A 25,283-nucleotide genomic window follows, 5' to 3' on the forward strand; every position below is an offset into this window, starting at 1 on the left:
GAGATGGAGAGCAGAACCACAGACAACTCTGCCTTTGGCCTCAGCAGCTGGAGGTCAGTTGCCGTTAATGTGCACTCGGGTGGGTGTGCACATGCGTGTGTGTGCATGTGAATGCTTTTGTGTGTGTGCACATGTGCTTCAGAATTCACTTTATACATATTTGTGATGTTAGGCATTCAACAGAAGATGCAAAGTGGGCAGCTGGACATACAGGGCTGGAGTTTAGGGAGGTTTCTAGGTCTGGGCTGTAGATTCTAACATGGGGCTTGCTTGTGAGGCAGAGGTGGCATGGAAGGTCACCTCAGGGACGGCAGCAGGTAAGGGATGGGTCACTCTGGGCCTGGCTCTCGGCCCCCTGCTGGCCTTCCTGCTCATGGGTCCTCTTCCCAACTTCAACTGCATTTCCCACCCCTCAGCTGGGGAAAGGGGCAGGGGTAAGAGCCTTCCTCCTAAGGAGTAACCAGGGCCCCCTGATCCTTCCCGGGGCCTGGCCTATGGAGCTGTTACCCACAGACAAGGCTGGGAAAGGATCACACTGAAGCACAGCCTTGCAGACGGGAAGACCTTGTCACTGTCACTTTTGGTGTCTTGAGGGAGGGGCCTGTTGCCCCATGTCACCCCGCAGAGGTAGGCTGGGAGGAGGAAGTGAGGCTGGGCAGCAGAGAGTCCCCAGCCCAGCTGCTCCTCAGCCTGCTCACATGTGAAGACTTCCTGTGATGAGAACAGAAACACAGGTGCTGTCCCTATCGCGACAGCCCCTGGAGCCTGGGCCAGGGGGGACCATGAACAGGCCCTGGGCCCTGGGCCTGCTCTGGGTGCTGCTGATGCTCTGCATCACTGCAGGTGAGTGGAGGGCCAGAGAGAAACAAAGGCCACAGGGCAGGGTGGGGGCCCAACCCAGGCCCCTCTGACGCCTCTCTCCCACAGGGACCCCCGAGGTGTGGGTGCAAGTTCACATGGAAGCCACCAAGTCCCCATCCCTCACCATCCGCTGTGGATTCCTGGGATCTGGCTCTATCTCCCTGGTGACCGTGAGCTCCGGGGGGCGTGATGGTGCTGGAGGGACCAGGCTGGCTGTGTTGCACCCAGAATTCGGCACCCAGCAGTGGCCACCTGCCCGCCAGGCCCACTGGGAGACCAGGAGCAGCATCTCTCTCTTGCTGGAGGGAGATCCTAACAGGGGGAGCCCCAGCCCCAACACCACCTTCTGCTGCAAGTTCGCCTCCTTCCCGGAGGGCTCCCAGGAGGCCTGTGGGTGCCACGGCCTCAACACAGACCAAGGTGGGGCTAATGAGGAGAGGCCAGGGAGGGCAGGGAGGGCTCCCAGGCACTGCCGCCCTCTGGTCTGCCTCTCTCTGTGCGCAGGGCTCCCCACCCCAACTGCGACTCCCATCATGCGGGCTGACCTGGCCGGGATCTTGGGGGTCTCCGGGTTCCTCCTCCTCGGCTGTGTCTACCTCCTCCACCTCCTGCATCGGCAGAGGCACTGGTGAGAGCCAGCCCCCCCAGCCCAGTCTAAATCCCCACCGGGCCAGCCACACGCTGTGCCCCTGACCCTCCCTCCTCTCCCAGGTCTGTCATGAAGCTTCAACCACTCCTCACCATCCCCCAGACACCAGGACAAGCAAGGGTGAGAATCGGGTGTGTTTGGAGTGAATGAAATTGGCTAGGGCTGGGGGGTGCCCAGTGGTGCAGCCTCACTTGGGCTGCCTTCCCTATCCCTCTACAGGGTGCCAGCCAAACCGCCAGGGACTCTCTCCACGTCCCCCATGTATCCGGCAACACTTACTTTGGCCCCACAGCTCTGGGCCCGGCCCCCCCGCCCCAGCCTCAGGCTCAGTGGGAGCTTCTCCCTGGCTCCACGGTGCCGGTGCCGGCTCGCTTGTCCCCGCTGCCGGCCTCTGTGCGCAGCAGCTTCATCTACGTGGAGAATGGACTCTATGCTCAGGCAGGAGAGAGGCCTCCTCACACTGGCCCCAATCTTATTGCTCCCCATGACCGTCTGCAGCCCAGAGCCAGAGAGGAGCCAGCAGGACTTTGATAAGAGGGACCCCCAAGACCCCCTGGCCTTTCTCTGTGCACAAGCCTCTGGCACCCCTCCTGTTAGGGGTCTGCTTCCAGGCCACCTGCAGTCTTTGCACATCTTGTTTAACTCTTAGGCTCCACACATACCCAGGCAGGGCCCACTCACTGCGGATGTGGTGTAGGTCCACGTGGGCACATGTGTGTGGCTGTGAAGTGACAAAATCCATCCTAGGTGGTTTCCTGTTTTCAAGCCCCCAGCCCTCCCAGGTGATGTTAATGATTAAGTCAACAAAAATGGTTTCTCTGCTGGGGCCACAGCTGGGCCTTTTCTTCTTTGGGGGTTAAGAGGTTAGAGGCAGTTTCAACCCCTGGGAGGCAGGTTAGAGCTGGAGGGGGATGGGGCCTCAGCCAGATCTCCCCTCACCCTGACTCCCAACAGGGGCTCCTGGGGCAGGGTGGGCTGTCAGTCAGGCGGACCTTGCTGAGGGACATCAGTGGTTGGGAAGACAGATTGGGGGTCTGGTGTCCCCCAGGCAGGGTGGCACACATTCAAAACTCATAACATCCCAGCCTGGCAGCAAGGGCTTCAGGGGCTTCAACCTGAGAAAAGGCCTCTGAGGTCTGACCTGGCATTGCTATGACAGCAGCTTCCTGAGATGGCCTGGGAGGACGGCCCTGATGCCCTCCTTCCACAGACTGACATCAGAGGAAGGAGACCCATCTCAAATCTGTCCACAGGCTTCCTCTGGCTCCTTTCCTAGGACCACACCCCACTGGCCAGCCCGGGCAGGTAGAGGCCTGCTGGACACAGGGAGCGAATGCACCCTCTGCCCCATCTTCCCATCCAGGAGCCAGCCCTCCTTCTGTAAAGAGGCCCAGCAGCCTGGGCCTCACCATGCCTTGGCCACATAAGAATATGGTGAGACCTCTGTAAGCTGCAAGGCCGCACAGGATGGTGGCAGCTTCTGGGTGGAAGGGGGTGGTGTGGGCCTGAAGTCAGGCCCAGGCTGCACCCTCAATCAGGGCAAGTACTAGTACAGCAGAGGGGACACCTGCCACTCACCCCCTTCCTTGGTTCTGCATGTGGGAAATCCCAGTCAGTGCCACCTGCTAAGCCAGGAACCACCCCATTCTGCCTCAGGAGGGCCTGTCCAGAGGTTGTGTCCAACCACAGAATCTTCTGGAAACCCAGTTTACTATTGCAGGCATGCTCTGATGTGGCCTTCTAAGGACCCAGCCCCATCCAGCCACCAGCTGTACACTGCACTGGGGAGAGGGCACCAAGGAGGTGAGGGGTGGGTGAGAGGTCATGGGGTCTGCCTTCCTCAGCCAGCAGGATCATCATCCTCTGAGAAGCCCTGGCCAGTCAGCTCAGCAGTCCCTGCAGGGGCTCAAGGGAGGGAGGAAGGGGGTGTGGCAGAGGTCCCCAAGGAGGGTCAGGGGCACTCAGTGAGGGAGGGAATAGATCAGGACTGCAGCTTTGGTACCGTGTTCAGGACCAGGGACAGGGGTATGGGGGCAATGGCCCTGCAGGGTCTCTTGGGAGGCTCCCTGGGAAGGAATGTCCTCCAGACAAGGAAGGGAGCTGTGAGCGGTCCCCAGCCCCAGCCCCGCTCCCAGCCAGGGCTACTTGCCCATCATGGAGTCAGAGAGAGCCCCCCTGGTCTCGACTTGTCTTCCACAGTCTAAGGAGGCCCCAGCCCACCTTGGTCCCCGTGGTACCTGAAACCACAGCCTCGGGACCCAGGAAGTCTCTGCAGTGGGCCTGCCCCTTAGTCCCCCACCGCCGAGTGCCAGAACCAGCAGCGTTGTAGGGACCAGCGAGGGTGCGGGGCTGTGGAGGCGTACGGGGGGCAGTAGTGGGGGGCCCTCTTCTCCGGTCCCAATCTTAGGCATCAGGCTCTACTGTTTTTTCATTCAACACGTGTGGAAATTGGGGCTCGAAAGAGATGATTTGCCCAAGGGGACGGGACTGAATGAGCTCCAGCACCTCCACCCGGCATCTGGGACATTCCCTCAGCCATCATCCTAGGTAAGACTTGAGCTCGAACTGACCGGAGTTTGCATCCCTGGGGCGGCTTCCGACTGTGGGACAGTGAGCGGCTCACTTAACCTCTTCGAGGCTCTCTTTGTTCATCGGTTACGTAAGGTGACAAGGCCGGAGGGGAGCGTGAAGATAGGAAATCAGGACCAAGTACTAAGCAGCTTTGCACGGAGTAGCTTCTTTAGGACTCGGGACAACCCCAGGGTGTCTTCAGTAAGGCTGTTTAGCAGACAGGCAGCCCGAGCTGGAGGCGGAGGCACTCTCAGTAGGGAGGACAGGAGGCTCAGGACCACCAGCCGGGGCTTGGCCTCCTTCGCTGCTCCGCGGCTCTGGCGCGGGCTTGCTGGGCGGAGGGAGCCCGGAGCCCAGGGACCTGCGGCCGCCACCAGGTGGCGCTGCAGCGGAGGGGCCCGATGGCGCGGCCGCCCGAGAGTCTCTGGAAGTCCCTCTGAGAATATGCGAGCCCTGCCGAAGATAAGACCGTCCGCGGAGGCGCTGCGGGGGTCGCGGGGGGAACGCAGAGTTGTGACCCACCTGCACCCGCCACCCCCAGGCTGCCTTCCCCAATCCCGCAGCCCTGTCCTCTCCCACCAGCCCACCTCGGGGCTGGGACTCGTGCTCACCCCTCCCCAGGTGGCCCTCAGGCCCCTCACCCCGTGACTACCTCCACCCGCGGTCAGCTGCTCCTCCTCCTAACCCCACCCCACTGCGTCCAGCACCCACCCTGACCGTCTGCCCCTCGGCGACCCCAGAGCCCTCCTTCCACAGTCCAGCCCCCACCACCTGCAGCTCTCCCCAGACCCCACGCCGGGATTGGTCCCCGCCCCCTTCCCAGGTTCCTGCGGCTGCCCATTGAACTGCAGCTCCCCCCAGCACCTCCATACTCCCTGTGGCCCACGACCCGTCCAGGCTGCCCTGCCTCTCTCAGCTGCCACCACCTCTATTGCTCCGTGCCACGCGTGGCCAAGGCGCCAGGCATCTGCCTTCCCCTCTTGCAGGCCCTTGGGGGCTGGCCAGGAAGAGCCACGTGCCTAATGGAGCACTGTAATCTGGGCACCACGACCACCCCTGGCCAGGTGTATGACCTCGGGCTGCCCAAGGAGCCTCAGACCCTTGCAAGGTTCCCTGCATGCCGAACGATATCATGGTCTTGCCCTGAGACCCGTGTGGCATCCATCCTTCTGCGGACCTCAACAGTAAATGACAGTAAAGGACTTAGAAGAAACCGAACCCAGGGGTGTCTGATGGCTTAGCCAGCAGGACGTGGGGAAAAGGGATGAGCTGGGGATTAAGAAGGAGCCAGAATTGAGCTAGGAGAATCTGCCTCCTTCCTGTGCTTTGGGCCTCTCCTTGGGGAAGCAGCTCCCAAGAGAGAAAACCACAAGCTGTGCCCCCATCCCCAACACAAGGACACACAAATGTAAGGACACCGTGTCCGCAGGCCCAGCCCTGGTGGGGGAGGCTCTCCAACTCAGGTTCCAGTCAAGCGCAGCTGAGGGGTGGGTACAGCTGCACTTCAGCATCTGTGAAATGGGTCAGAAGCTGTGCTGTTGTAGAAAAGTAAATAAACGACACCATTACAAATGTTAAGAGAAAAAATCAGGGTGATCTGAGAAGGACTAATGGGGTCTCTCTAAGTAGATGACATTTAAAATAAAACCTGAAGTTATATGGGAATTGTCCAGGCAAAGACTGTGGGGAGACCATTCCAGGCAGGGAAAGACGTAAGCAAAGGCCCTGAGGTTAAAAAGCTTGGCACTGTTAAGGGTCCAAAGCAGGTGGATGTGCTGGAAAACAGGCGAGTGAGCAGCAGGCAAAGCCTATAGAAGGGATCTGGATTTTAATTTAAAACCCTTGGTGGGTTTTAAGCAGAGCAGTAAAATAATCAGATTGGCATTATAAAAAGCACTCTGGGCTGGGAAGGGAACCCCTGTGAGGGAGGGAGTTAGTGTAGAAGGAAGAACAATCGGGAGGCTACTGAGATAGTCCAGGTGGGAGATGGGTGTCTGAGTCAAGGATGGTGGAATGCAGATGGAAAGTGGATGGATTAAGTGTTTTGGAGGCAGAGTTGTTCCTGGCAGTGGGATTGGGATGGACTCAAAGGGAGTGATGCCTAGTTTTCCAGCCTGAGTGGTTAGGAGGAGAAATGCCATTTGCTGAGGTGGAACACTGAGAGGTGGATGTTCCAGGGAAGAGGTGACAAAGGACCAATAAAGGCAGCTTAAGATGCGGAGACACAAGTGAGGTGCAGGCATATCAGTGCCTCCTCAGAGCCCAGGCAGCATCTGGAGTGAGAACTGTATGCAGAATATTGCTGAGCAAAATCAAAGCTCTAAATATATGGTGAGATATCCCATGTTTAGAGATCAGAAGGCTCATTGCTAAGAGGTTATTTCTCCACAAATTGATCTACAGAATCAAAACAGTCTTAATCTATACTCCAGCAGGCTTCTTTGTAGAAACTGACCAGCTTTTAAATTTTACTTGGAAAAACAAAAGTGCCTGGAAAAGCCAAAACAATTTTGAAAAAGAAAAACAAAGTTGGAGGATTTACACTGTTGGATTCAAAACTATGTAAAGCTAAGGTAAGCAAAGTGGTGACGTTTAGGGGAAAGAATAGACATAGATCCATGGAGCAGAGGAAAGTCCAGAAATAGACCTCCCCTCCCCGCATATATATAATCAGCTGTTTTTTAACAAAGGTGCCAAGATAATTCAATAAGGAAGAATAGTTTTTTTAACAATTGGTGCTAAAATAATTGAATATCCATTTGCAAAAAAATAAAAATGACCTTCTGACCATACTTTCCATTTTATGTTTTAAAAACTTAAAATAGATTATAGACCAAATATTAAACCTAAAGACTATAAAACTTCTGGAAGAAAAAATAAGAGAAAAATCTTTGTGACCTTGAGTTAGGCAAAGATTTCTTAGCTCCAACACCAAAACCATGACCCATGAAAGGAAAATTTATAAACTGGACTTCATCAAAATTAACAGCTTCTGCTCTTCAAAAGATACTATTAAGAAAATAAAAGGATTAACTACAGGGGGAGAAAGTACTTGCAAAACACACACCTGATAGAAGACCTATAAGTATATGTAAAGACTTCCCAGGGCTCAGTAATAAAAATCCCAAGTTTTAAAAATTGGACAAAAGATTTGAACGGATACTTCATCAAAGAAGAATTAACAGGTGACAAATAATTACATGAAACAAAGTTCAAAATCACCAGTCATTAGAAAAATGTTGATTAGAACCAGCAGGATACAACAGCAGGTGAGGATATAGAGCAACTGAAGCTCTCATACTTAGCTGATGGGGCTTCAAAGTGCTTGTACCATTTGTTTTGGTTGTACCGAAAACATTTTGGCTGTTTTTTATAAACATAAATACATATGTACCATATGACCCAACAACCTCTCACCCTGGAGAAATTAAAACGTGTTCTCACACAAATCTGCACACTTATGTTCATAGCAGCTTTATTCATAACCACCAACAAACTGGGAAACAAACAATCGTCCATCAACTGATCAACTGATGGGTGGATAAGCTAGCTGTGGTATTGCCTACATATCGCATCCACACAGTGTAATACCACTCAGTGGTCAAAAGAACTACCAATACAGTAATAATGTGGATGAAGCTCAAAAGTATTGTGCTAAGTGAAAGAAGCAAAACCCAATAGGCTATGATGTCATTTATACAATATTCGGGAAAAGGCAAAATTAAATGGACAGAACTCAGAGCAGATATTGCTAGGGATGGCGGATGGGGTTGACAGGATTGATACAAGGGGCATGGAGGGGCTTGAGGGGTAATGGAGATTCTGTATCTTGATTGTGGTGGTGGCTACACAACCTTAAACTTTTTAAAAACATTGAACTCTAACACCTAAAAATGATAAATACTGTATATAACGTATACCTCAATAGACCAGGATTAATACTTTTTATAAATTAAAATTATCTAAAACAGCAAACAATAAGGTAATAGGAACAAAATGAATAAATCTAACAAAAGATAGGTAAGATCTTTTGGGAAAAAATATGAAACTATTGAAATTCATTCAGTTATACACCATGGCCATGGATAGAGACTCAATATCATAAATATGTCAGTTCTTCTCAAATTAGTCCATAAATGCATGGCATTCCAGTAAAAATTCCAAGATTTTTTTTCACAAAAAATGGCAAAGACATTCTAAAATACAAATGGAAGAGCAAAACACCTAGAATAGATAAGCTTTTGAAGAACTGAAATTAGATGAGGGACTCACATGCCAAGTAGTGATACTAATTATAAAGTTATTGAAATTAATATAATGTCACTTTGGCACAGAGATAGACAAATAGAGCAATGAGAATATAGGGCCTGGATATCAGTCCTTCCATCTGTGGAACCTTTATGGTAGAGAGGTTGCATTACAGTTCTGTAGGGAAAGAAGGCCAGGACAATTGGCTTTCATTTGGAAAAAATTAAATTCCAACTTCACACCTTACACAAAACCAATTCTAACTGGATGAAAAACTTAAAGATGAAAAACAAACTTTAAGTATTTAACAGAAAATATAGGAGACTATCTTTATGATCTTTGGAATAGGACAGGATTTCTTAAATAAGACATAAAAAATGGTGAATATGAAGATGAGATTTAAAATTTCTATAGTTCAAAAGTATTGTAAAGCCAAATAACAAGCCATGGACAAGAAGATGTTTACAGTACATATAATTGATGAAGTATTAGAATTCATCTATGGAATGGCAAAACAATTTAAAAATAGAAAAATATGCTAAAAGATATAAATACAAAAAGGAAATCCATAGAAGAGCAACTCAAAATGGTCCAAAGCATGATAAATGTTTTTCTCCCTATTAATAAAGGACATGCCAATAAAAACAACCATTTCACACCCAACAGATTGGTAAAAATTTAAATGTGTGACTTACCAAATGTTGGCAATAATGTGAATGATGGTGGGAGTGTGTCTTGGTACTGCTTGCAGAGTAATTAGACACAATCTCAATAAGTCCAAATGCATGCACTCTGTGATCCATAAATTGCACTTTTCAGTATATACACTAAAGAAACTAGTATATCCATACAGATCCAAAGAAATATGCAAAAATGTTTATTGCAGCATTATTGAGAATACCCTAAATGTCCATCAGTAGAAGAATAGATAAATAAATGGTGGTAAATATTCACAATTAAATACTTAACAGCATTTAAAATGAATGAACTCAAGTTCACCTATCAAGGATAGGTGGATATCCATGGATAAACATCTCAACATCACAATGTACAGTTAAAAACGGTTCTGATAGAAATTCTAATGTGTATGTGTTGGGGGGATGGTTTCTCCATGTCACCAAGCAATGCCCCGACACTAGCTGGGTGTCCTGTAGTTCAACTCAATTTGAATGCTATCTACCTGCCAGATTCCACAGCTGACGCACTCAGTCCCACGAGACTCCACACAACTTCAGATGCCAACAGCAAGTTCAGGTTGTCGCCTGGGCTTTTAACCTACCAGCTATAGACTGGAGATTCCAACAATCCCTCCTTAGATCCAGTTAATTTGCCAGAAGTTCACAGAACTCAGAGAAACACTTTGCTTACTAGATCACTAGTTTTTTATAAGGATATAACTCAGGAACATCCAGGTGGAAAAGATGTACAGAACAAGGTATAGGAAAGGGGATCCGAGCTTCCATGCCCTTGAGTGACCACTCTCCCACACCTCCATGTGTTTACCAACCCAGAAGCTCTGCAAACTGTGGGTTTTTATGAAGCCTTCATTACATAGGCATGATGGATTCCATCACTGGCCATTGGTAACTGGTTCAACTGCAATCTGCTCTGTTCTCCCCAGAAATCAGGGGATGGGTTCACAAGTGGTTCCCCCTGCAACCAACCCCATCATCAGGTGCTTTGCAGAAGTCTCATCATTAGCATAGACCCTGTTTTGGTGGAAAAAGGCTTATTACAAACAACACAACACCAATTTCACCTCCTAGAATATGCAGGGATTTCAGAAACTGAGGACAAGAGATCAAATATCATAACAAGGGCTTTGGGAGCTGTGAGCCAAGAACTGTGGACAAAGACCAAATGTCCATGAGGAAAGCCCAAATATGTGTTTCTTATCAATCACAATATCACAAAGTAAAAGGCAAGTTGCAAATGAATGCAGCCTGGGAAATACCTCCCATCAATCATCCAATCCCCAGGAACCCAACATAAAGCCTCAGATTTAACCAGCCTCAGAATCCATAGGAGAGCAAGACAAGAGACAAGAGACAATGTTTAGGCTGGAGCAGGATGAAGATCAGATGAGACTTGTGCAGGGAAGCCAGGAGCCCTCACACACCAGGCCCTCAGATGGTGAGCTAGAAGAGAAAGGACTGCTATGAGGAGGGAGGCAGTGGACACTGAGTCTTCAGCCATGGCTTTTAAAGAAAGAATGAAAAATTCACCCAGAGCTTCCATAATCACTCATCCACACTCTCAAGGGTTTAGGCCAGAATTCATGGTGCCTGTGAGCCTTGAAAAATACAAAGCCAAAAATATTATTTAAAGTGACCGCTGATGGGTAGCACCCCTGCATCTGGTAGATGTAAATGCATATCCCCTATGGAGGGAGGTATTTACTATGCCTCAAGGAATCCCTGCAGATGAAGTTCCAAAGAAGAGGAAATATCCATTTTTAAAAGTAATTAAGCACACCAAAGCAGGTGGCCATGAACAGGAGAACCGCAGGAACAGGCACCTCAAAGCCTGCTGATACTAGAACTATCAGACACAGATCATAAAACAATGTGTTTAAAGAAATAAAAGAAGATATTAGAAGCATGATAAAACAAGAGGATGTAAAAATGATCAGACAGATTTAGAGGGAGAGGGGGAAACACAAATAGAAAATCTAGAAGTGTAAAATATAAATATTGAAATAAAAAAGTAAATGAATAAATTAAACAGAAAATTTATTTAGTTACATTTGTGGGAGATAAAATTAGTGAGTAGGCTTCAGATAGGTCCAAAGATATTGCCAGAATGCAGCATAGAAACAGAGAGATGAAAAATACGAAGAAAAAAGTCAAACATGAAAGACAGAACAAGACAATCTGCTGTGTTTGATAACATACACTTCCCAGAGAGCAACGAGAGAAACTGGGAAATAAGCAGTATTTGAAGAGACCATGGCTAAGAAGTTTCCAGTATTGGAAGCCCAGTAAATTTCAAGCATTCATAAATTTAAAAAAGTTCACCACCAGAAACATTCTTGTAAACCTGTAAAACACCGAAAACAACAAAAATGTGTTACTAGCAGGCAAATGTAGAAACAGTATCTACAGAATAGTCACAGGTAGACAGCCAACGTCTCAATGAAACCCAACAGGAGGCACATTGTCATTGTTGAATTGTGAAGAAAATGTCAGCCTAGAATTAAAAACCCAGATAAATTATTTTGAAGAACACTAGTAAAATAAAGACAGTTTCAGATAAAACAAAAGTAACAGAAAGATGTAAGGTCTGAGGAGCAAGAGGAAGTGGTGAGAAAAAAGAAGTAAGCACGAGGGTAAATCAAAACAAATATCGAGCTTATAAAACAATAACAGTGATGCCTCATTTGTGGGATTTTAAAATATCACAATAAGAGTTCCAGTTCCGGTCAAGATGAACTAAATACATGCTACCCTCTCTCTCCCACTGACTGCAACTAAAATTCTGGACAGAGTACATAGGCAACTATTGGGAAGTGACACAACTGGAAAGCCAACCATAGCAGACAGATTGGAGAGAGAAATAAAACCCAAGCAAAGACATGGCGGTGAGTTTACAGTTTGGTTTCGCTCTTCGTCATCTCACCTCTCCCAGCTCAGATTCAGAGCATCCTGAATCCCAGGACTGCATAGCAGGCGGAGAAGAAAAAGCCCCAAGAAAAACCCTGTTCTTCTGGCCAGAGAACAGAGATTAGGGGGAAACCTCTGGTTTTATTTTTAATCCCACCCAACCAGCCCTGAGGCAAGTCTCATCTCAAAGCCGCGCACTCATGACAGCAGTTGCAACACAGTAGCAGCGGATGTGACTACACTGAGAGGGAAACTGGGAGAGAGAAAAAAGTCCTTCTCCTTGACCACAGAAGCTGGCAAAGGGAACTGTTGTTGCCAAGAGTGTGGAGGGAATCCCCTTGATTTTTTCTCTCCTCTTCCTCTTGCTGCTTCTCCTAAGAGGCAGATGCATGACAAGAAGTGTGTGAGAAAACAAAACCCTTGACTTTCTATCTTTCACAGAAGGAAGCCTGAGAAAGGGACCCCCATGTGTATTCCATAAGCTACATATGCAGTTCCAAGCCTACCTCCAAGATACACATACATGGAACTAATCTGTAAAAACATACCAAAGGCTTTGAGAGCTAGACTGTGGTAGAGAACCCACACCCCAGTCTCAGAACAGCCATGGGCAGTGGAGGGAAGGTGGAAGAGGGCAGGGGACAGATCCAAACACCACAGCCAAGTTTTTGAAAGTGGGAATGGCATTTTGGAACCACATGAGATGCTTGGGTCTTGGGTCTGAATGTAGCTCAACTGTCTGCCAAAACAGAGAAATCAGCGTTCACCAAAGGATTTGAACAGGACCCAGCAACACATAGAATAATACTTAAAATGACCTCTCAACCACTCACAAGTGCAAAAAAAGCTACTTCTCAGATGACACAAATGCTGGAATCATTAGACAAAGACTTCAACACAGCTAGCGTCACTGTGCTCCACAAAATAAAGGTGAACAGTCTTGAAATGAATAGAACAATAGACATTCTCAACAGAAAATAAAAGACATACAAAAGAGCCAAATGGCAATTTTAAAGCTGACAAATATGATACATAGAAACAAAAAGTTAATTGGAAACGTTCAGTAACAGAATGGATATGAGAGAGGAAAGAGTCAGGGAACTTAAAAATAGATCCAAAGAAATTATCCAACCTGAATACCAGGTAAAATAAGATTTTTAAAGAAATGATTAGGATGGAAAATGTTATGAAATATTTTACCACAATTTTTTTAAAATTAAGGTGTAATATACCAAAAACCATTGAATTGTACATTTTAAATAAGTGAATTGTATGGTATATGAATTATATAGCTCAATAAAGCTGTTTTCTTTTAATAGGATAAAAAAACTTAACAAAATGAACTTGAAAATGAAGAGACATACTCTTAAAGAACTCTTGTATCAAAAAGAAATTAAAAGGGAAATAACACAACACTTAGCAGCAATAAGGAAAATATCATATCAGCACCCTGGAACACAATGAAAGGTGTATGCAGAGAAAAGTGCTGCCTTAGAGGCATTCGCTATGAAAGAAGAAAGATGAAAAATGGAATAAATAAAGGATGAAAAATAGAGTGTGGGGATTTGGCAGAGATGGCACCATGTTCCTCAAAACCCAGGTGCTTTTCCTACCAGATGCCCAAAAGTGTGGGCCCCTATGTACATATTTGCATGTATTTTTTTGGTGGGAATTTTTTAACAGAACATTAAACAGATGAAAATATTGAAAACCTGTAAAGGAATATAAATTATAAATTGTAAATTAAAACTCACAACAATATTTTTTAAAGTTTAAACATTTCATTTATACACAAGACAGAATTTATTAGAATTTTACCTTCCTGGGTTTAAGGGAAGAAAACTCATCAATAACACTTTCAAAATCTACTCAGTTTTTTGGAGTCCCTTTAAATCTTCAGTTTTAGGCAAGTGCCTCACCCTAATCCTAGCCCCACACCTAAATATATTTCCCAGCCATTCTTACAGCTAGGTGGCAGTTTTACAACTAATTTCTGGTCAATGCAGTCTGGGAAGAAGTGATATAATTTCATGAAAATTGGTGTCATTTATTATCATGATTTTTAAAGCAGCACTTTACAAGACCTAAAGGAGCTAGAGGAGATGAAGTTGCAAGACAGAAGGAGCCTGGGCCCCGAATCACCGACTGGAGGAGAGATGCCCAGGAGAGCCTGGACCAGGCGCATCCACACTGGAATGTTACAGGATCCAGAACTGGACTGCCATTGGGTTAAACCATGGGCATTTGGGGGCTGTTTTTTACAGCAACAGAGATCTGCTTTATCCTGTGCATGTCAGGTCCAAGGCTTAAAAAATATAATACGCAATTTCTTTGGTTGGCAAGACACCCCTGTTCTCCCTACTACATTTTCCAGTCTATACTGTGGCCCTGCTCTCCTGCACCAGGGGTTTTCAGAAGCAAATAGAAAAAGAGATGCTGAACACTTCACTCCTTAAATCTACCTCACAACTGGCCACAGCAAATTCAAACTCTGTGGTGCCTTGTCTGGTCATGGAGCAGGGTGGTTCTGGGTGGACACAGATGGTTGTCTCACTGGAAGAGAGCTTAAGAAAGGGAGTATTTATAGAGGAAGTGGACAGGTATAGCAACACTGTGAGCAACAATGAGGCAGCCCAAGGCCAGTCCAGCAGGTCTGCAGTTTCCAGGTCAGAGTCCAGAGAGGAAGGAAAGGGAGCAGTGCCCTTTATGCAGAGGGTGTGACTGCACCACCCCTAAATCCAGGCAAGACGGGTCCTCCCTGACTCCAGGTTCCAGACGTCTTGAACATAAACATACAAGTGAATTTATGAAAGATGTGTGAACATCTGGGTTACCTGGACTCCAACACCCAGTGCTGGCCCAGCACAATCTGTAACCTGTGAAGAGGGACCTCAGACATAACACCATTCCAGACCTGGAGAAAAGGGGTTTTGCATAACAAGTCATTATTGCCTTGGCGTGTCAAACATCCACTTTCTCTCTTCTCTTCCTGTGCCAATTCATGGTTCCAAAAATACAAATTACTATGCTATGCATAGCAGTTGCGAATGGCAGCTGCAGAACTTTAAACAATTCTTAGTAATATCCATATGTGTATATTAGATATATATGCATATATATATGGGTTCGACATATAAAGAATGAAGCAAGCTACCGATGTTGCTTTAAAAAGTAGTTAAAAGCACAATATTAAGCGATAACAATTTAGATCACCAAATTAAGACATTTTGTAATATTTTCTACCATAATGATAACTTCTGGTAGTGACTCCCACCACAACACATGAATGTGTTGTATAAAATGCATGATATTTCCAAATCTAAGTACTGCTTTAAGACCTCAGAACTACAGTGACTCAAGAAAGGTGGTCCAGCTGGACATTACTGTCAATAGAAAATGAATTATATGAAAATCATGATTATAACAGTGTGTTTGGAGATTTTACTGGGAAAAGGTAAAAAAAATAATTTTACAACAAAAATGTGTAATCATTTAAAAGTCCTGCAATATCACCAGCCCATTAACAGACCATCCAGACTTGTGCTATAATAATTAACACAGTTGTCTTTATTTTTCTAACTTTCATTCCCATAAAAACACATATTTATCAATTTTGTATTCTGAAGGTCTCCTTCTCTGGGCAGAGAGGTATTATTTAGCAGATTATGAGCTTGACTGATAAATTTTAAATATTGTGACATGAGGAGTGTGGGCCCCTGGTTGTGATCTAACCCAGGGTCCCACGGCCGTTAGGGACAACCAGAGTGTCCACAGGAAGGTGGCCCCCGGCAGTGACCCCACCAGGTGTGGACCGGGAGATGCCCCTTGGCAACCTCCTCCCCTCCTGACCTCTGACTATGATCCTGCCTCTGCTCCACTGACTTAGGAAGGAGGCGTCAGTGTATCACCCTAGGAGAGAGCAGGGGGACCAACCCATGGGAGAAAAAATGGGCCACATTATCTCCCCAGGTCCAACAGGAGGACTTGCACCCCACTTTGCGCAAGGAAGCCCCACTCTGAGTAACTCCTGGGTGATCTGGGGTCTTCTCTGCCTTTACAAGCAAAATTCACCAATTTGTACTGAGGAACACCACTTTTTGCTTGTGCTGAGTAATTAATTTCCTACAGAGATCACCGTTTAACAAAGTCCCTGACAGATTAGGTACAGAGACAAGGATCACGGGTGTTCAGACATCACCCGGCCTCCGGAGGAGCCTCTTTCTCCTTTAGTCCCTCCCATGAGGTCTCCAGCCTCACTCACTCACTTCACACACAAACTCCCTCCCTCCCTTCTCTCAGGGGTCTCATTCAGGGTTACATGCTGGTGTTGTCTGCCTTTCAGTGTTGACTGTTCCCATCATGATTTTTATTTACCCTTCAGGGAGCTGCCCTGGAGCCATGGACCCACTCTGCGAACTGGGAATCTAATAAAGCCAGTCAAGGTAGACAGGTGAGGTAGAGACTGAGTGATGCATCCACAAGCCCCAGATGCCCAGGATGCTGGAGGCCCCAAAAGCTGCAAGAGGCAGGAAGGATCCTGCCTGGAGCCTTCACAGAGTGGGACTCTGCTTCCCAGGTCTCAGCCCTCTGCTCACCTCCTAGCAGCTCAGTCAGCATCGGTCAGATTGAGACCAGGAGCTGACATGCAGCCCCGTGGCACCACAAGGAGGCTGACAGGTGAGGACATCACAGTCACGCGACCAATGAAACTTGTCGTTATAACAGAGGCAGAAACTACAGGTGGCGGCCCTGGGCTCAGACTGCTGGGACAAATGACATCCCTCCCTCACTTTTCTCATCTGTAGAGTGGGGCCATAACACACTCACCCCCTCCACTGCAGGGTGTGAGCGAGGACAGGAGGTGACACAGACACTGCACAGGCCTGGGAAGTTGTATGGATTGTCATCTTCTGACATGACCTGTACAACCCTCCCCATCTTCCCAGAACTCTGCTCAGCACGGAAGGCCCAGCTCTCTGCCGGTGACGGGGACCCGAAGCTCCCTGAGCCAGGGCCCAGTCAGTCCCCAGGCACCTCCCTGGGAGGCTGGAGGACAACACAGAGAGGGGCCCTTGGCTACTAAGGGCCCGGAGCAGCGCCAACTGCCGCCCCTGCTGGGACGTGGTCGGGAGCCCGTTCTCTGGGCTCAGACCCAACCGCAGGTTTACCGGCAACATGACCTCGGCGAAGTTATAACTCACTCAGGACCTCAGTTTCCTCTTGCTTAAAACGGCACTGTGACACACCCTGTCTACGACGTCCTGGGGATTGGGGGAGTCAAATGCTATTTAAAAATATCTCCTGCGTTTGCTTTAATCAGGTTTGGTAAGATGCAGACCAGAAATGACAGGCATGAAGGAAGCAGTTCCTACTCTCAGATCCTGAGAAATAGCAGGCCAGGTGCTCCACGCAAGGCCACATGGGGGGCCCAGGGCGGTCAGGAGGTGGAGTGAGGAGGCAGAAACATGGGCCGGGCCTTCAGTGTAGTTTCTGTGGGGAGGCAAGGTGGGGTGAGCTGTGGAGGACTGGCTAGCTGGGGAGAGTTCAGCAGGCTCTGGAGATGAGGGGCTGTGTAGCTGTCTGGTGCCTGCCCTGGATGAACAGGGCAGAAGAATATTGGCCTCTTGGAGCAGAAGAGACAGGTAGATGGGGTGGTGTGGAGTGTGGGCTCTCACTGGTTGTTTCCAAATGAAAGGCCTGCTCCTGGGCAGGGGGACTGCCATCTCTAAGAACTGATCAGCCCTGGAGGGCAGCCTCTCCCTGGTCAGCAAGGCCCTGAATGTCAGAGCACCGAGAATGGAGCCAGTAAGAAATCATGGTCAAAACAATAGCAAAGCTCCCAACACACAGTAAGTGGGAGGTGTCACCCCACGTGTTTCAGTGAATTTGGGGGGCCTGAGTGGGCTGGGCTCCAATTCCTAGAGGGCTCACTGCATGCCTGCCCCCAGCCAGGATAGGACCAACCCTCTCAGGGGCCCTCCTGCAAATGGAAAACAAGAGGAAGTGCAGAATGCTGAGGTCAGTGGAGGCACTCAGCAGGGGGCGGGGAGGGCTGACACCAAGACCTGGTCCCTCTTCCCTCGTCCCCTCCAGAGAACCGCCTGTCACCGTCCCCTGCCCCATGTGGCCTCTGCTCACATCCCTGCTGTCTTTGCTCCCCAGACCTTGATAAGTGGCCCCCTGAATGAGGCAGGATGAACGCCAGTCCAGGAAGCGCTTTGGGGAGGAGGTGGGGGGGACTGTTGGGAGGGGGATGGGCAGTCGTTTGGGTTAACCCCAAGCTTACAAGGCACACAGGCCTGAGCAGGGTCCAAACTCCAGACCCGCCAAGTGGAGGCCAGTCAGGGTGTGTGAGGGGACCTCTCTGAGCCTCAAACTCCTCTGTTATGCAGGAATAAAATCCTGATCTCACAGGACTGATGTGCAAAGTAAAGGAAGCCCAGCAGGCAGGCCCTCACTCAAAGTGATTGTCCTGCCCCCAGGGCACTGGTTCTCAAAGGCCAGCAGGGCTGGGTGGGCCCGAGAATTCACATGTTCACAAGTTCCCAGGTGACACAGACCCTGCTGGGAGTGCTATGACCAACTGTTTACAAATATTTTCTCCATGTTTGTAGCTTACCATTTTATTTTCCTGACAGGAGCTTTTGAAGACTGTAAGTTAATTCTGATGAACTCTAGTTTATCAGTATTTTCCTTTCACAGAGCGTGCATTTGGTGTTAAATCTCAGAAGTCTTCATGCAACCTTAGGTCACAAAGATTTTCTCCATGTTCTTTTCTAGACTCATACAATCATATTCTCAAAATCTGGTCCACAACACAGCCCTCACTGTCCCGCTCTGACCACAGTGCTCAGGCCCCTCGCTGGGCTCTGGGGCTGCAGGTAGGATCTGCCCGTCTCTGAATCACACAACTACAGGTCCTCCTCCTCCCAGAAGGCCCTCTGTGAGTAGGGCCTCAGCTAGAGGCTGATTCCCAGGCCTCTCATTCCTGTTGAGGGAGGAAGGATGAATTGGCCCCTAAGCAGAAATGATTCCCTACAATTCCTGGCCGCAGGGAGAGATCCCCCTGGGCCCAGGGGCCTGATGGTGCCTTGAAAAATGCAGGTTGCCCCCAGGGAGACACCTGGGGAAGCAGTGGGGCCTGGGGCACCTGGACAGCAGGGGCTCTGCTAAAGTCCCCCGAGCCCATTTCCTGGGGCCCAGCACCCTCCTCAGGGAAACTGGCAAGGAGACAGTCAGCCAGGTGCTGGGAGGCAAGGAACCCAGGTGTCACCCCTGAGCAGAGCAGGCCCCCCTCTTGAGGCCCTGGGAGATGTCAATGGGTTCCTTGTCCTCTCTTCTGCCCCCCTCTCCAGCTGTTACCAATCCTCTCCAGCACCTTTTACAGCCCATGACAATAGAGCCAATAAGAAACTGTGAGACATCTATCTGTGCCTCAGTTTGGCTGCCAGGCTGGCCCTGGAGAAGTGTGGAAACGCTGGATTGGAGCCAAAACTGACAAGAGGAGAAAGGAAGTCCAACAGCTTGCTTCCACCTCCAGACGCAGAGGCTGCTTCCTCTGATGAAGTCGCATCTGCCGCCCACACTGTCAGCTCAGTACACCCGGGCCCACCTCCCCCTGGGAGCAGCAGCCTCCTGCAGTCACCGAGGCCACGGCCCCCAGGCTCTCACCCCAAATGCCACCAGTTACCAGCTGGCAGTGCCCTCCACCGGGGTTAGCTCCGGGGACTAGTGCCTGCTCAGAATCTTCATTTTCCCCTCTGTCCAGGGAAGGTTCTGGAATAGGCAGGGCTCTCACAGCTGTGGAGGGAATCACCAAGGAGTATTATAAACACCCAGAGAATTGGTCACCCCCAGAACTCTGCACTTGGGAGCCAAGCCCGGAGACTGTGTGGTGCATCCAGGCAGAAGCATCCAGAAGGAGCAGAAGGCTGTGTGCACTCAGTGACTCTGAAGTCCCAGTCCTGGACCTGCCACTGGAGAGTATTGTGACACTGGCTTCTCCTCTGTGAGTGGAGGACAGAGGGCCCTGCGGATCCCATCCTGCATCCTGTGGAGCAGGCCTGGCCTCCAGGGCCCACTCTGGGTGGGTGGGATGAGCTCACCCTCACCTCCTAACCTCAGGGAGGGTGTAAGACTGCACAAGGGGGCCCCCCGGGTGGAAGGGGCCTTGTGGGCCTGGTTCTGCAGGGGAAGGACTGGGGGGCAGCCCCTGATGGGAGGGGAGGGGCCAAGAGCAGGCTGTGTGCCCCTGGGGCTGGGGCTGGGGGCTTCTGACCACCCACCCCCTCCTCCTTCTCTAAGGGGTTGTAGCTGGGCAGACACTGCCGGCCGCCTTTCCTCCTGAACGATCCTGAGCAGGTCCCGCTGCCACCCCTTCCCCTGGGAGGAGAGACACAGAGGCCAGGAGATACTCAGGAACCAGAGAGAAGGAGATGGGCGGACTCTGAGGCCTTGGAGACGTGGAGGGTGCTGGAGAGCTCCAGCCGGCCAAGGTCAGGACCACAGCCCTTGGTATGAGGTGGGGGCTGGGCCCCTGCTGATGCCGGTGGGGTTCTTGTTCACAAAGCCGAAGAATGAGCTTCACAAACACCCAAGGTAGGAGAGCAAGGTACAGGCTTTTATTTAGAGATAAAGTGAGAGGACAGAGCTCCCGGCTCGCGCCAGGAGGGGACAAGAGAGTCCACAGTGGTACATTATCTAGGGGGTTTTATAGGCAGTTGAGGACTTTTCGAGAACATGAAAAAAACTTAGGGGTGTGGACTTGCATCACCTGCCCTGCCCTCAAAGTGGGCTGCGCTATTGTCTGTCTGCTAGGGCTCTTTACAGTGAAGTCACGGGTCATGCTGAGATACCCTTCTTTATTTGCTGTTATTTGCTGAACACTCAAACATTCCAGGCCAAGTTGCTCCTGGCCTTTTGACCTTTAACTGATCTCACTGAAAACTTCTATATTCTTAGTCTGGTATCTTTCCCTCGAGAATTAGTATGACCTTGACTTTGCATAATGCTTAACACAGAGTTTCAGTAGGGACTTCTTTGCCCATTGTTACATTGCTCTTGACTGTAAATATTCTGCCCTGCATTTCCCAGAGGCCCTCGCCCTACTCTGACTACACCCACTGTCCCTGTCTCACTGCCAGGGCCCTCTGGGCCCTGACCACAAGGGAGGTCCTTTTGCAATACAGGGAAAGAAGAAGCAGATTAATAAAGGAAGTGCTGGTCACCCTGGGGGTGGGCGGGTTTGGGGAAGGCCCCCACCCTCCCTCTGTCCTCTGAAGGAGCCTGATCTTCACTCCCCTGGTCCCCCAGTAGCCCCAGGTGGCCCCTCCTACGCCCCCCGCCTGACAGCACTGCACGTCCTCTCAGCCCCTGGAGGACAACCAGGCCATGGGACGGCCCCAGCTGCTGCCCCAGCTGCTGCTGCTGGCGTCTCTGCAGGCTGGTGAGTCGGGGTCCAGCCTGGATCTGCCTGGGGCCTGGGGGAGCCCCGGGAGGGCTGTGACCTGCATCTGGAGCAGGGGGACTGCTGGGGAAGCCGGCCAGGCTCCCACCCCAACACTCAAAGGGCTGGGTCACCCCAACCCCTCACCCTCCTCCCACCCCAAGCCTGGAGAGGGCGACACCCAGGCCAGAGGGCCAGTCCTGCCGTGTGTCACACTAGTGCCCGTGGTGAGGGTGCCAGACAGGTTGGGGTTGTCATCTCGTCTCTCCAAGGCCTCAAAGTCTCTCTCTCCCTCCTCTAGGCAGCTCAGCCGGATCCAATAGACAGTTCTCCTATGGGGTCGACCAACCAGCGCACCTCTCAGCCCCTGAGGGCGGCTCTGTGGACATCCCCTTCTCCTTCTACTACCCCTGGGAGTTAGCCAAGTAGCCCAGGGTGGATATAGGCTGGAGACTGACACACTTCCACGGGGAGTACTTTTACAACAGGACGCTGTCTTTGACCCATAACAACTACAAGAACCGGATCGAGCTGACCTGGACCAAGGGGTCCAAGAATGGTTCCCTCAGGATCAGAAACCTGCGGAAAGAGGACGAGACTACATACTTCTGCCGGATCCGACTGGACACACGGACAGAGGGCAGCAAGGTGTGGCAATCCATCAACGGGACCAAACTGTCCATCATCCCCGGTGAGTCCAACTGCCCGGCAGCCACCGTGCCCACCGCTGGGGCTCGGAGGCCACTGGGGCCCTCTTCCCCAGGCCTGGCCCAGGCCCCACTCTTCCTGCCTTCTCTCAGACCCTCTCCGTGCCCCCGACTCCTCCCCAGGCCTCTGCCAACTTGACCCTTTCTCCTTAATCTTCCCCAAACCTGGAGTGCCCTCCCTGCCCATCGCCCTCTGCCCCCAGATCCAGCCCCCACCCTGCCCCCAGGCCTTAGCACCTCCTGGGACCCACTTATCCCCCCTTCCTGCCCCCAGCTGGGGCTCCAGCCCTGCCCCCTGCCCTCGCCCCATGTGGTCAGGTGGACTAGACTCCAGGATGTGGCCAGCCTCCCCTTTGCCATGTGTCAGTGTGTGCAGTCCCAGCCAGCCCTAAACTAGTCCCTGTTGGCAGCCGTGCTCAGAAAATAGCGCCCCATGCAGGGCAGCCGGAAGGCCCCGAACTTCCTAATGACAAATCATCCCACACCACTAAACTACATGCTAATTGCGCCTTGGCATAAGGACCAATGAGACCCACCAAATGGTTATGCTAATAAGGCATATGGAGCCGCACCAACCAGGTCAGAGCATGAGAACTATATAAGCAAGCCTCTCCTTCCCCTCTGGGTCCTGCCCAACTCATTTGTTTCACAAAGAGCTGAAGAATAAAGCTTTCTGCAGAAGAATCCTGCTGTTGTTGCGTGCTGTTCTTGCCGGCGAGGACGGGGTGCGCGACAAGTCCCCCTGAGACTATGACCTCAGCCTGGCACACAGGAGGTCCTCAGTGATGACCCTGGAGTCCCAGTCCCATGGCACTGGCTGTCACCAGTGTCCCAGCCTCCCTAGGGCCTTCTCCTGTCTGCTGCCTCAGTGCCCTGCTCAGTCCATCTCTCCTGTCCTTTCCCATCCCCCATTGCCTGCCTCCGTGCCCTTCACCAGCCTCAGCCTTTCCCTGGCCCAGTCCCCCCCGCCCCTGTAGACCCTGTACTATTGTCCCCACTGTCACCCTGATCTTCCTTCTCTGTCCTGCTCTTTCAAAAGCTCACCTTTAATAAGCAGGAAGGGCAGCCTCCCCCCCCCCCCCCCGTGTACTGTCCTGGCTGAACAGCTTGGGCAGTGTTGCTGGAGCGCTGTGTATTTTCCTTGGTCCTTGTCCCCGCCGCGACAAAGAATTGAAGGGCAGAGACACAGTAGTGAAGCAGAGTAAAAGTTCTATTTAAAGTTACTTAAAAGAGAGAAAAAATACAGGCCACCTCAGCAAGGAGAGGCGCCCTGAAACTTTTGGAGAGAGAAAGTTTAAGATTAAAAGGTTACACACTTAGAAAGTGCGGGTGACCTCAGGGAGAGGAAAGGCTTGGGATTCCCCCTTTTAAGGATTCTTCAGGAGTGTGATTAAGGGCTGGCGGTGCATACTTGTTAAGTGGTCCCTGAATACTTAGAATTAACTTAACACAAGGAACTTCCTGCTCTGATTTCTCCCTGTGATGCTGGCTTTCTTGGTCTGGGAGCAGGTCAAACAAGGCTGCCTCCCCAGTCCGCAAGGTGGGCTGAGTTATTGTCTGTTTGCTAAAGAGTAAGTTATGAATCTTACATTTTTAACTTCCTGGGTATTAAAATACTATCTTTAAGATGGAATCCTTCCTGTCTTTCACTATGTTGTTTACGGCTGGGCCTGCATGCTAAATTAGTTGCCTGGGTTACAAACTGCTTAATTAGGGCTGGAAGGAGAAAATAAACAGCATGTAGGTAAAGGTAAAAAAAATAAGCTGGGCCTGCATGATTAACACAATAAAGACATGGGCTCTGCTGAGATACCCTCCTTTCTCTGGGGAATATTCGAACATTCCAGGCCAAGTTGCTCCTGGGTTTTGAGCTTTAATTGATTGATTTTGGGTCTTTTTGGTGGACTTTCTGGCCTTGTTCTCTTTCCACCCCGCTCATATCTATTTTCCTGCTTAACAGAGGCATCACCCTAGATCACCTTCAGCACAACACCACAAGAACAGTAGGTACTGTTCTCACCTTCCCTTTAACAGGCAGGGAAACTGAGGCTCATGGAGCCTACCCCTGCCCTTAGTCATGCTAATGGTACAGGCGGGATCCCAACTCAGTTTGTTCCCACAGCCTCTGTCTGCTCTTAACCATAAGATGCTTGGCCTCACCTACGACTTGGTCATATTGTTGTCTTGACCTGTTTTTAACCTAATAATGGCATGTGTTGCATTTATAGATCTTCCTATACTACTCACTAGGGGCTTGGAACTTTAACCTGGTTTATCTGTCTCCAGAGCAGTGGGGGAAGGGGTCTCTCCCAGGCCCAGGAAATAGGAGGTACATGGTCTGCAGAAAATTATTCAGAAAATGAAAAATCAGTAAGCTAGTTTGATTTGTACAATCCCTTGTGCTGGCAATTCTAAACCTTGTCAGCGATGCATTGCTGTCCCCCAGCCTCTCCTGCCCACTGCTAGGCACAGCCCCATCCTGCCACCGAGCTGCTGTAACAGCAGATAGGAAGTGGTTCAATCCTGAATCCAGCAGGACAGCCTTGGATTTATATTTCCTGCACCACCTCCCTATTTCTTTAAATGGCATTTTTTGAGAGATTTCAGCTCTCCTGAGATCCCTCTTCCTCCTCCTGTATTCTTGTCATGTCTCTGTTTGAGTCACATTTGTTACGTGTTTTTTTCTTTCACAAATTAATTGTCACTTAATTCTGTTACGGAAAATACTGAATAAACCTGGACTGGATCACCGACGGAAAAACCAAGTGGCACTCGGAGGTCTTGGAGTGTTGAGGCTTTATTTCACACTGGCGGGCTCATAGGGGAGTGATCTTCCACAAAGTCTGAGCCCCGAACAAAGGCAAAGGGAGCAATATATATCTTTCTGCTTCATATCTGTAACATTCCTAGGTGCAGAGCAAGTGAGCAGGCAAGGGGTGCGGGGGGAGTTTAGGGAGTGAATCTTGGAACCAGTGCTCAAGTGAGCAGGAAAGCAAGGGAGTGTTTTTTTGTTCGTTTGTGTTGAGGAGGGGTCAAGACAGAGAGGAGCCATCCAGGCTAGATTGCTGTCTTCCCAAGTCTTTTCCTATCACTCCCCTCTCTGATGCCCCCTTTAAACACTTTGTTTTAGGGGGCATCATCTCCCTGGCTTATGACAGGGTCATAGTGGCTCCACATATACATGAGCTGTATGGAGGAAA

General features: G+C 49.8%; 2 protein-coding genes across 6 annotated transcripts in view; both read left to right on the forward strand.

Moving 5' to 3' along the window:
* The first annotated feature begins 657 nt into the window (after nt 1-657).
* PVRIG (PVR related immunoglobulin domain containing) lies at nt 658-13,655 on the forward strand. Of its 5 annotated transcripts, XR_005059551.2 has the most exons (7): nt 658-843; nt 928-1,281; nt 1,366-1,489; nt 1,573-1,630; nt 1,730-4,057; nt 6,514-6,654; nt 13,251-13,655. XR_005059551.2 is itself a non-coding variant. In XM_017642892.3 (5 exons), exons 1-5 carry the CDS (start codon nt 717-719, stop codon nt 2,039-2,041), a joined length of 975 nt encoding a protein of 324 aa, XP_017498381.2. In that variant the 5' UTR covers nt 658-716; the 3' UTR covers nt 2,042-6,507. The 5 variants fall into 5 exon arrangements, 1 of the variants encoding a protein (XP_017498381.2); XR_001850300.3 differs by lacking the exon at nt 13,251-13,655 and having other exon boundaries at nt 6,514-8,318; XR_001850301.3 differs by lacking the exon at nt 13,251-13,655 and having other exon boundaries at nt 6,517-8,318.
* Nucleotides 13,656-19,345: 5,690 nt separating this feature from the next.
* Nucleotides 19,346-25,283, forward strand: part of PILRA (paired immunoglobin like type 2 receptor alpha) — a 32,557-nt gene continuing 26,619 nt past the window's right edge. Inside the window, 4 exon segments of the mRNA XM_073215115.1 lie at nt 19,346-19,939; nt 20,236-20,426; nt 21,244-21,376; nt 21,678-22,067. Coding sequence (XP_073071216.1) covers nt 21,322-21,376; nt 21,678-22,067 — 445 coding nt within the window. The 5' untranslated portion in view covers nt 19,346-19,939; nt 20,236-20,426; nt 21,244-21,321.

Source organism: Manis javanica, chromosome 10 (genome assembly GCF_040802235.1).
Source record: "Manis javanica isolate MJ-LG chromosome 10, MJ_LKY, whole genome shotgun sequence".
Taxonomy (NCBI): domain Eukaryota; kingdom Metazoa; phylum Chordata; class Mammalia; order Pholidota; family Manidae; genus Manis; species Manis javanica.